We start from the raw sequence: 10,899 nt of genomic DNA, 5'->3' as shown, positions 1-10,899 counted from the left end.
GCTTGTGGAGAGCAGGTTAGTGTGACTGTAGCCCTGCACCATGCTGCTGTGATTGGTGTCTGTTCTAGCCTCAGAACAGGGGCTATAGGGTCAAGGCTGCTGGCCTTCTATCTGCACAGCTCGGCCTAGCTCCTGATACGGTAAAGATTCAGTGAGTGCATGTTTTCATCCACCCAACTCCAAGGTCATTCCCGGCTGCCATGCTGGATGCCCCTGCTGGCACAGGTGGTCCATGGTGATGAGCAGAGCCTCTCTGTTCTCCCTCACAAACTTACGTAAAGTATGAATAGGTGTGGAAACAAATCAACATGAGCCAAAGTTTAAAACTGTGACCTGACTCATGGGGTGTGGAATGGGGACAATCGTTTACGAGGTACTAAGGGAAGGCCTCTCAGGAGAACTAGTACTTGAGCTGAGATCTAAATGGCAAGGACAAGAAAAGCACATAGAGACCGAGGAGTGAGCATGTCTGCCAGATAGAAGGTGGACTGGCTGGTTTTATGTCAACTTGATACAAGCTAGAGTCATCAGAGAGGAAGGAGCCTCAGTTGAGGAAATGCCTCCATAAGATCCAGCTGTAAGGCATTTTCTTAAATAGTTGATGGTGCCATCCCTGGGCTGGTGGTCCTGGGTTCTATAAGAAAGCAGGCTGAGCAAGCTATGAGGAGTAAGCCAGTAAGCAGCACTCCTCTATGGTCTCTACATCAGTTCCTGCCTCCCGCCCTGCCCGAGTCCCTGCCTTGACTTCCTCAGTACTAGGTTATGACCTGAGAGCTATACGATGAAATAAACCCTTTCCTCCCCAAGCTGCTTGGTCATGGTTTCATTACAACAATAACTAAGACAGAATGTCTATTGAAAGGAACAAGCCTGACAGATGGGAGTATCCTGGAGGCTGGTCACTGAGCATCAGATCCTGGGGTGGGAGCTGCCATGGGAATGAACTCTCTCGAAGGTCACAGAAAGCTGGGAGGGGTGAGGATTGAGTAGTCTGAGTTTCTAGTGGATCTACCTGTCTGCATATCGAGAACAGTTTATTAGAAGGCAGCAAGGTGCCAAGAGGCAGGCAAAGGGCATGTGGACCATGGCCTGGGCATAGCATAGTGATGGAGAGTAGCTGAGGAACTCAGTAGTGTATGAACAAAAGCAGGCCCGGAGGGAAAGTATTTCGACCTGTGCCCATTAATCCTTGCCTGTTGCCCTCTCCTAAGCCATCTACATGCTGCTGCTGGAGCTCAGGCTGGACTCATAGATGCCTCCTTAGGTGTAGACCCAATGATGGATGCCCAGTATTTACCACTACCTGCCCAATGGAAACTGGGGCAGTGTGGTGGTGGGCCAGACATGAGGCTTGGGGGTATAGCAATGTTGCAGTTCTTATAGACATTGTATGGTTAAGATGCCTGAGGGAGATCTCTGGCTTCTACCTCTATTTGCAACTGCTTCCTTAAAAAACAGTACCAGAAGACCCCATAGAAAGGCATGTGTAACCAACCACCTGACCATCCTGAACTGTGGGCACCTTGTTAGTCTATTTCAGCAGTCGATATTCCTGCAGAGCAGGCTATTGTCTCCTTCAGGTGAAGAAACCAAGGCTCCAAGAGCTTGTCATGCTTAGGTAAGCCATGAGCTGGCTGCATTTCACCTCTCTACCTTCTGACCTCCAGCAATGTCCACTGTACCCAGTCCTGCCCCACTCACCGCCCGCACATCGTCAGGTAGGTCCTCGTCCATCTCGCCCTTGAGGATCTTTTCCAGGGTGTTGATGGCGATCTCCAGGATCTTCTCGTGGTGATGGTTCTCCAAGTCCCGACACTGGGCCATCCTGCAGTTGTGAGTTAAAGCCAGGGGCAGAGCAAGCCAGGTGTCTCTGACCTGTGGCAGGGCCTCTGCTAAACAGGGCTACAATCCCCACTAGAGAGACCAGTTTCTAAGTCAGTGGTTCTCAACCTTCCTAATGCTGTGACCCTTTACTACAGTTCCTCATGTTGTGACCCTCAACCGTAAAATTATGTTGTTGCTACTTTGTAATTGTAATGTTGCTAATGTCATATGAGTCATAATATGAATATTTGATATGCAGGATATCTGATATGTTACCACTGCTCTAAGGGTTCAAGATCTGCTTTGAGGTGCTAAGGGCATCATGGCCATCAAGCTGTCATCCCCATGCATCAAAGCCCAGGGCCATCGTCAGGTCCTCAGATCACTCCGGTCCTTATACTGGGCCATTACCATCCCTCAGGGTCCTCACTGACATCTGTTCCTCCATCCCCATGGCTTCCCAACACTGTAGTAGACCTCACTGGTCTCACATACTCTCTTCCCCTTCTCCTGCAAGAAGACTGAGGACTTAAGTAGCCAGTTCCTAGCTTAGAGCATCCTGGAGCTTCCATTCTCTGACGCGGCCTCAAGTTCTCATCTGGAGACTTGTTTTCTTAGTTTCATCCTCAGGATCTTTGAACACACTGCTTCTGATGACTGCAATGTATCGACTTCCACCTGATCCTGTCTTTTAATGTTTAGGGAGACCACTGACCCTTTACCCTCCATACCACTTGGTACTTCAATGAGTGCATGTTGGACTCTGAGCCCCAGGATGGCAGAACCTGAGTTCCTTCTGGGGTGAAACTGGGCACTTTGCCCCCAGAAAGGGCTGGTCTTGTTTCATATGTTGGTTTCTAACCTTAACAAGTAGCCTGCCAAGCTCTTTTTAACTTGTCCTGTCTTCAGAGTGGGTGTTGCCTAATCCCAGAGTATTTTCCTGCAACAAAAAGTCAGGCAGTGATTCCGAGATGTCAGTGTCCCCATGAACATCACCCACTTAGGAACATATGCAAGACTATTGAACTGAAGTCCCTCTGGGCTTCCAAACTGGCATTCTAGCAAGGCCATCACTGTTTAGTGTTGGGAACCACTTCAGGTGTCATGGAGTATACTCAGTGGTCACCAAATGTGCATCCTATGATAGGAAGGACCTCTTCCTTGATGAAAATTGGTAGTTTTTACATTCTTCTACTTTCAAAAATGGAGAGCTGTGAACTAGGACCCTGTGGAGAGTATAAACGCCTTCTTGGGGTAAGGGTTTAGGGCGTTCTGCACATCCCTGGGGGTAAGTATTTTGGGTAAGAACTGAAGCATGATCTAAAGTGCTCCCCTTACTCTGTAGTAGGAGCAGTGGGGGCGTGGCTCTGCACCACCACCTGTTCACACACTGCCTGTCTCCACTTACCCTTTTCTTTTCTTCAGTGCTGGGGATTGAACCCAGGGCTCACACCTGCTAAACAAGTTCTCCACCGAGCTATCCCTTGATCTCCTCTTAATTTCCGAATTTTTTGTTAAAGGCCTAGGCACCTTTGCCCTAGCTGCTCTAGTGGCCAAGACAACCCTCAGGAGCCCATGGTGCCTTCCCATTGGGGTGAAGTAGGGCCCATCACAGAAAGGATATAGACTTTGGACATTTTCAATAAATAGTCCCACTAAGTCAGTGATGTTTCTTTCAAACATGTTTATAGTCTCCTGAAAACGATACAGAAGATAGTCAGTATAGGTGTCGACATCCTTGGCACCACCTCCAATCACAGACCCTTAGAGGCAAAGACCATCCCACTTAGCTTTGTAGGGCAGATGGCTAAGGATTGACCCCGCCTTTTCAGAGTTCTGCTGCTCTCCAGTGTCAACTCACTACCCCCTGGAATGTTTATGCTGTCAATGTCTTTTTGAAAAGATTTACTTACTGTATGTATATGAGTGTCTTGCCTACATGTATGTATGTGCACAGTGTGTATGCCTGGTGCCTGCAGAAGTCAGGAGGAGGCAATGGATCCCCTAGAACTGGAGTTACACATAGTTGTGAGCTGCCATGTGGTTGCTGGGAATTGAACCTGGGTCCTCTGGAAGAGCAGCCAGTGCTCTTATCTGCTAGGTCATCTCTCCAGCCCCAGGTTTTAAATTTTTTTATATTACATGTGTGTGTGGGTTGGGGGGGGGTATAAGCACATGTGGAGATCAGCGGACAATTTGTGGGATTCAGTTCTCTCCTTCCATCATGTGAGTCCCAGGGATCAAACTCAGGTCATCAGGCTTGTTGGTTAGTGCCTTTACCCACTAAGCCAGATCATCCTGCAGCCCTGTCACCAGGCCTTTTGCCCATGTAGCTGCCTCTGCCAGGAGCACATATCCTGGGCTCACTCCCCTCCTCCCTGATTGGACTCCTTCCTTTTAGGCCTCTCAGCAGGATCTGTCCGTCATCTCCACAAAAGCAGTAGAGGGAGATCTCAAGAGCTAGCTCCACTACAGGGACATCATTTAATCTCTCTGGGCCTCCTCATATGTGAGACAGATTTTCTGTGTAGTACCATGGTAGTTAGTCAGGGTAAATTAGCTACATCACCCAAATGATTTACCAAGTATCTGGCAGAGCCAGGACCTTGGGTAAGTGCTGGCTGCTACCCTAGACTTCCAACAGTTAGTTGCTACTTAGCAGAGCACTTGAGGCTGAAACGGATCTCAGTGTTGTTGGGAAAGTGTAGAAGAGTGTGATTATGAAGCCTGCTGTCCTAGAAGACCCTTTCCATGCCTCCTACAGACCTCTAGCACTACATCTTGAGCCCATGGATGCAGGGCACACATAGGAGCCCAAGGCCTGTCTGCTGGCCGTAAAAACGAGCCCATTCTCACATGTGTGAGCACCATTTGGATGAATAAAAGTAAGGTCGTTGAAGGCACAAACAAGTGTCTTCCAGCTTTAAGTGGCTGGTGACCTGGGCGGGACAAGAGCATGGATCTGGGAAATGTTTGGATACTGAAAACAGTCTCCCTGCTTGACAGGGCTGGCAGACAGCAGCAGCCCTTCCTGCAAGCAGGGCCTCTGCAGTACTTGAGCAGAGCAATCCCCAGTGGGAAATGAGCGGCTGCTGTGCTGTGCTGTGCGACAGCGAATCTATCCCGTGTAGGAAGTGTCACTTGACGTGTGAGGAATTGATTAGGCACTGTCTCTTGGCCCAGCCATAGCAACATCTGATGAGGTCCAATTCATCATACCACTTCCAGCTCCCAGCCTGGCTGCCTGCAAACACACAAGTCACCCTGGGTACAAATGCGTTGGAGGCAGCCGTGCTTTTCATTTCCCATCATCAGTGCCAAGTGACAGGCTCCTCACATCGCCTACCCTGAGACAGCAAGCCCGGGCTGCAACACTAATGAGCCTTTGTTCGGTTCCCAAGTGGAGGTCCACCTTGTCTCATAAGCCCCTGAACTTCCCCTTGGATCTGATAAGGAATCTGCACTCTGTGGAGACTCTGGGCTCTTCTAGGACAGGGGAGAGGAGATTTGCAGAGGAATAAGTTCACCTCTCATTTTCCAGAAGAGTTCTTTCCCAGTCAGCAAAGATAGCAGTGTGCGCTTTTCTTTTTTTCTTTTCGTTTTCTTTTTTTGGCATCACTGAGGATGGAACCCAGGGCCTTGTCTGTGCTAAGCAAGCACTGAGCTACACTTCCAGCCTCTGCCTTTAATGTATTTTAATAGTTCTGGAAGGAAGTGATTGTGTGTGTGTGTGTGTGTGTGTGTGTGTGTGTGTTCATGCACACACACGTGCATGCTTGTGTTCATATTTGGTGGTATGCACATGTGTGGGTATGTGTGTGTATGTGCTGTGTGTACATTGGATGGAGGCAAAGGACAACCTCTGACACCATTTGCCTGCTTTTCCTCTTACTGGCCTGGAACTCAGCATGTTTGCTAAGCTATTTGACCAGTAAGCCCTAGAGACCCAGCTGTTTCCATCTGCATGTCTACTGGGTTACACCGGGCACACAGGGGAAGAGCCTGTGGAGGGCATGCTTGCAGATTCCACAACTGCATGCTGAGGACTGTATGAATGTGTGCAGTCTGGCTGTACCTCCAGCTGCTCCACCAGCTGCATGCTGAGGACTGTATGGATGTCTGCAGTCTGGCTGTACCTCCATCTGCTCCACCAGCTGCATGCTGAGGACTGTATGGATGTGTGCATTCTGGCTGTACCTCCATCTGCTCCACCAGCTGCATGCTGAGGGATGTATGGATGTGTGCATTCTGGCTGTACCTCCAGCTGCTCCACCAGCTGCATGCTGAGGGATGTATGGATGTGTGCAGTCTGGCTGCACCCCCAGCTGCTCCACCAGCTGCATGCTGAGGACTGTATGGATGTGTGCATTCTGGCTGTACCTCCAGTTGCTCCACCAGCTGCATCTCCAGTGTCATGAGCATGTTGAACAGCTCAGTGATGTCATCACTGCATTCTACTAGCTTCTTCTCGATGCTGGGCAGATCACTCTCTTCTCGGATGGTATTTAATTTCTACAAACAAAAACCATGTTTTAGGATTCAGTAGTTAAACGTGTTACTTAGTAGTAGATGGAGGTACAGCCAGACTGCAGACATCCATACAGTCCTCAGCATTAAAAACTGGGAGTCTGGGGTTGAATTGCCTGAGTTCAAGCATTAGCTTGCAATTTGCTAGTTCTGTAACCTTTGGAGATGCTACCCGCTGCTCTGGCATATTGTATGTAAAGGTACCTGCAAATCACAGATGGAAAAAGGGCATTCAGACCTACCCTTCTCTCCTTGAAAGTAGAAGATGAAATTCCCATGGGCAAGGTTTTTTGCCTGTGCCAGGAGGAGGGAAGACATTCTCATCATCAGAGATGGGAGCCACAGCTGAGAAAAATCTGTGCAAATCAAGCTTTTAAAACTAACTCATAGGGCTGGAGAGAAGGCTCAGTGGCCTTCTCAGAGGCCTGGCTGCTTTTCTAGAGGACCACAGGTTCAATTCCCAGCACCCACATGGCAGCTCACAACTGTCTATAACTCCTGTTCCTGAGGCTCTGATGCCCTCTTCTGGCCTCCATGGGCATCAGGCATGTAAATAATGCATAGACATAACATGTAGGCAAAACATCCACACACATAAAATAGAAATAAATAATTAAAGAAATGAACTCATCCCAGGCATAGTGCCACCTGTGTGCAATTCCAGCGGATGCGGGAGAATCGAGAGTTGAAGGCCAGCCTAAGATTCACCATTTAGAGCAGGAATGAGGCTCTGTGTCAAAAATCCAAAACCAAAACCCAGAAACCAAGCCAATAAAAACAAACAAAAATCTCAGAAAGAAACAAAACAACCAGGCATAATGGCACACACCTTTAATCCCAGCACTCGGGAGGCAGAGTCAGGCAGATCTCTGAGTTCGAGGTCAGCCTGGTTTACAGAGGGAGTTCCAGGACAGCCAGGATTACACAGAGAATCCCTGTCAAAAACAAACAAAAAAAGAAAGAAAGAAAGAAAGAAAGAAAGAAAGAAGAGAGGGAGGGAGGGAGGGAGGGAGGGAGGGAGGAAGAAAGAAAGAAAAGTAAACCTTACCAGCTAATCAAATCACATCTCTACTATCCTGAGCCTTGTTCTCAGAGCTTAATTGGAGTTGTCCAGTCCAGTCCAGTCATGGACCACACAATACTGTCTCAGTCAGTGATATACTGCATGTATGACGATGGCTCCATAAGACAACGATGCTACAAAGTTCCAACTACCTCCTAACAGCAGACATTGCAGACCCGCCACAGTGAGGGGAGTCCTGGCACCCTGGCACAGGAGAAGGGGCTTACCTGCAGATGCCTTTCCTCAAACTTGGCAACCTTGAGCTTTCCCTGGTCCTGGTTCTCCTGGATGGCCTCCTGTATGCACTCATTGAAAGTATCTAACTCCAGCTTCCGCTTCTCCTGCTGCTTCAGGCCATACTCGAAAATGTTCAGGCAGATGATGACAAATTTGTCCTTGTAGGTAAGTGGCTGTTAAGGAAGCATGGGGCTCAGGAGCAGGCTACTAGGACTGTGACAAAAAATGTTGACAATTCCTTGCAGAACATGCCATGCTGAACACTATGGAGGCTACAGGTGGTCCTTTTGACAGAAGGAGAAACAGAGGAGCCAAGGAGCTGGGGTTTGCTGTTTGGAGCCTAACGTGGTAGTTATTACCTATCTCTACCTGCACCCAAGAAACTCAGGAGCACAGTTAAAGTCTCTAGAAGAGACTTCCAGAGGACTAAGGGGCCAGGCGAGAGCTATTAGCATCCTGGCCAGGAGAATGAGTTGAAGCCTTTTTTTTTTTTTTTTTTAAATTTCTAGTTAAATTAAAATCTTCAAAAGAAATCTTCTGGGAAGGGCCTGTCCTGTGGCTCCTCTGAGCTGAGAGAAGAATTAGGTGGTCTAGGTTCAAGTTATGGCCAATGCTGCTTCTGAGATCCATCCTAGTAAGTTACCTCTCTGGGCCTCCGTGTCCTTACCTCTGCTAAGGGCATCGAGGAAGCCACCGCAAAGAGTCCTTTGGAGGCTGGGCATGATAGCACACGCCTGTAATCCCAGAATTTAGGGGTGAGGAGCAGAGGCAGGAGATCTCTGTGCCAAGCCAGCCAGGACTACAAAAGCGAGACCTTGTCATAAAACAAACAAATAAACAAACAAAAAAGAGTCCTGGGGCTCAGGCAGGCAAACCCAGAGGGTCCTGGGGATGCTGTGGAGATGTGGTCAGGAGATCGGATGCCTCTCCAAAACCCCACAGCTTCACAGTGCTTCAGCCGAGAGCATGGGTCTCTGAGGAAGAGGCTGGACTGAGAAAGTTGTCAGGTTCTGTGCGGCCACCAATGTCTAGGCTCTGCCTTTAGGTGCTCACCAAAGCTGGCCAGAGGAGCTGGCAGGCCATGGATGGAGGTTCTCACATAGGAGTCATCACAGGGTCAGCCAGCTACATACTCTCACATGCCCAGCCTAGGAAAAGAACCAGCTGTACCCCATGATTGCTGCTGGCACCATGAAATTTCACAATGCAGTCACTTTTCAGGCCTGGGGAATCCTGACCTTTCCCAAACTGCAATTCTAGTTTCATATTGTATTCCCAAGTAACACTTCCTGTCTTAGAGATTTATCTCTGTAGTTTTTCTGACAGTTGACACCAGTGTTGGTGGCCCCACAGACCTATCTGGAACTGGCTGCTCAACTCGGAGCCCTCAGCTCCACAACGCCACATGGCCTGGAAGAGTCCCCTCCATCTCCCACTTACCACTGGAGCCCCTGGCTTGGCTCTCATGATCACTGCCACTATCCATGACAAGTGCTGACTACATCCTTGGGCTCTGACCAGCTAGGGCACAAATGCAAGCTCTTAGGCCCCACAGAGTGATCCTGGACAAACTACTTAACCTCTGGGGTTACTAATGGCAGCCACCTGGTGGGATGCTTAAGGGGATGTGGAGCAAGAGCAGTAATGTAGCCAGTGGAGATCCTTGATGTAGAAACACATTCCCTACTCTTATCTCAGAAAACCCAGCTCGCCAGGCATGGCAGACCCAGCCAGCAGCTGTCACTCAATGTGCCTGCAGAAATCTGGACAGCACTGCCCTACAAAGGTCAACTGGTCTGGCTGGAATGGCCTTTGGCATACATGTAGCCAGCAGAGATTTAACTACCAGACTCACATGAATGATGGGGAAACTGAGCAACAGAGTAAAATGAACTTGCCCAAGGCAAGCTGGCGAGGCAGCAGTGACCCAGAAAGGATATGCCTCAAGGAGCTCACCAACACCAGGCAGGTAGGAGAGCTTGTTGCCCTCCACATCCTCGGAATACATGCTGTCAAACAGGAAGGAGCCATCCAAGTGATCAATGAACGCCAACTGTGGATTAAAATACCCAGACATGGTGACCCAGAGCCAGGCTCTTATGAGGGTTGAGGCAGCCAAGGATTCCTGAGGGGGACAACGCATCTGAGCTGCAGCCCTCCCTCCCAGGAAGGCAAGTGTGTGGTGCTGTTCCAGGCCCAGGGAGGATATGTGTAGAGATGCAGAAGATAGAGCTGCAGGCTGTTTTCCAAGAAGTGGCCTACTGCTCTGCCTAGGTTCATAGGGAGCTGGGGCTGGTCGTAGGGAAGCCAGCAGGTCATAGCCACAAATTCGGGGCCACAGAGCTGAAAACCAAACTGTAACTGCATGGGATGGGAACCAGCTCGAGGGTCTTCAGTAAAGGAGTCACTAGAACCAGGTATATTTTAGGACCATGTCTTTGGGTTTGGGGGTGGGAATGGGGACCGGACATGGTGATATGGGCTGTGCAAGGCAGAGAGTAAGTGTCAGGTCTGGTGGCCGTGGTACACTTTACAAGTTTTGGGAGTCTGAGGATCCCTGTGGATCCTTGTTTAATGTGACGGGCACTGCCATGGTACTTCCATGTCCAGGGCAGCTCTGTGTGGTACCTTGTGCTCCGCCAGCTTTTCCCGCCAGGCCTGCTCATCCTCCAGCCTGGCCTGCATCAGTGCCTCCCGGTGCTTCAGCTCATCGATGCTGTACTGATGTTTCAGCTTCGCCATCTCTTTCTGAGGCAGGAATGGAACGGCATTGTTACCAAAGGATACCTGGTCCCTCCAGCCTCACACCCTCAGGCCTTGTGAGCATGGCCAGTGTGTTGGAGGGTATCTTTCATAAAAGCTGGGAAAGGCTTGGAGATGAGAATGCCTAAGGGAACCCCAGAACTGGAGGTGCCCCAAGAGCCTGTCCTGAAGCAGCCCAGCACGTCCTTGGCCCCTTCCTGAATTCTATAGCACCAGTTTGAAACCAGGCATCACGGTTGGAGGGGAGTCCCACTACCTGCTTGACAGCGTTCTGCTTTTATGAACTTTTACTCATTATTTATTTTGAGTCACAGAAGAACATGTGGGCCAAGTGTGCTGTTGCCCTTGATGGGAACTTTGGAGTATCCACAACACCATGCCTGAGTACAGTACTGCAGATGCAGGGCTGACCTGTGACCTTTTTCAGTGCTGGAAATACAACGCAAGACCTCATGCTAGGGTGAGTGCTAGACTCCAGAACTACA

The 10,899-nt window shown here is 49.4% G+C and overlaps 1 protein-coding gene across 2 annotated transcripts in view; it reads right to left on the bottom strand.

Annotated features, from left to right (window-relative positions):
- Drc3 (dynein regulatory complex subunit 3) overlaps positions 1–10,899 on the bottom strand; it is a 38,598-nt gene that overhangs the window by 6,227 nt on the left and 21,472 nt on the right. The window contains exons 7-12 of one of the 2 annotated variants that reach the window (XM_036194704.1): positions 10,280–10,399; positions 9,592–9,704; positions 7,642–7,816; positions 6,205–6,336; positions 3,449–3,519; positions 1,702–1,825 (exon numbers count right to left, since the gene is read on the bottom strand). In XM_036194704.1, the coding sequence (XP_036050597.1) occupies positions 1,702–1,825; positions 3,449–3,519; positions 6,205–6,336; positions 7,642–7,816; positions 9,592–9,704; positions 10,280–10,399 (735 nt within the window). Of the gene's footprint in view, positions 1–1,701; positions 1,826–3,447; positions 3,520–6,204; positions 6,337–7,641; positions 7,817–9,591; positions 9,705–10,279; positions 10,400–10,899 lie in introns of both variants that reach the window. The other variant, XM_036194703.1, reaches the window with a different exon arrangement.

The sequence above is a fragment of the Onychomys torridus genome, chromosome 8 (assembly GCF_903995425.1).
Source record: "Onychomys torridus chromosome 8, mOncTor1.1, whole genome shotgun sequence".
In the NCBI taxonomy this organism is placed as follows: Eukaryota; Metazoa; Chordata; class Mammalia; order Rodentia; family Cricetidae; genus Onychomys; species Onychomys torridus.
The sequence above is the reverse complement of the archived record's forward strand: the minus strand, read 5'-3'. Positions and strand labels throughout refer to the sequence as shown.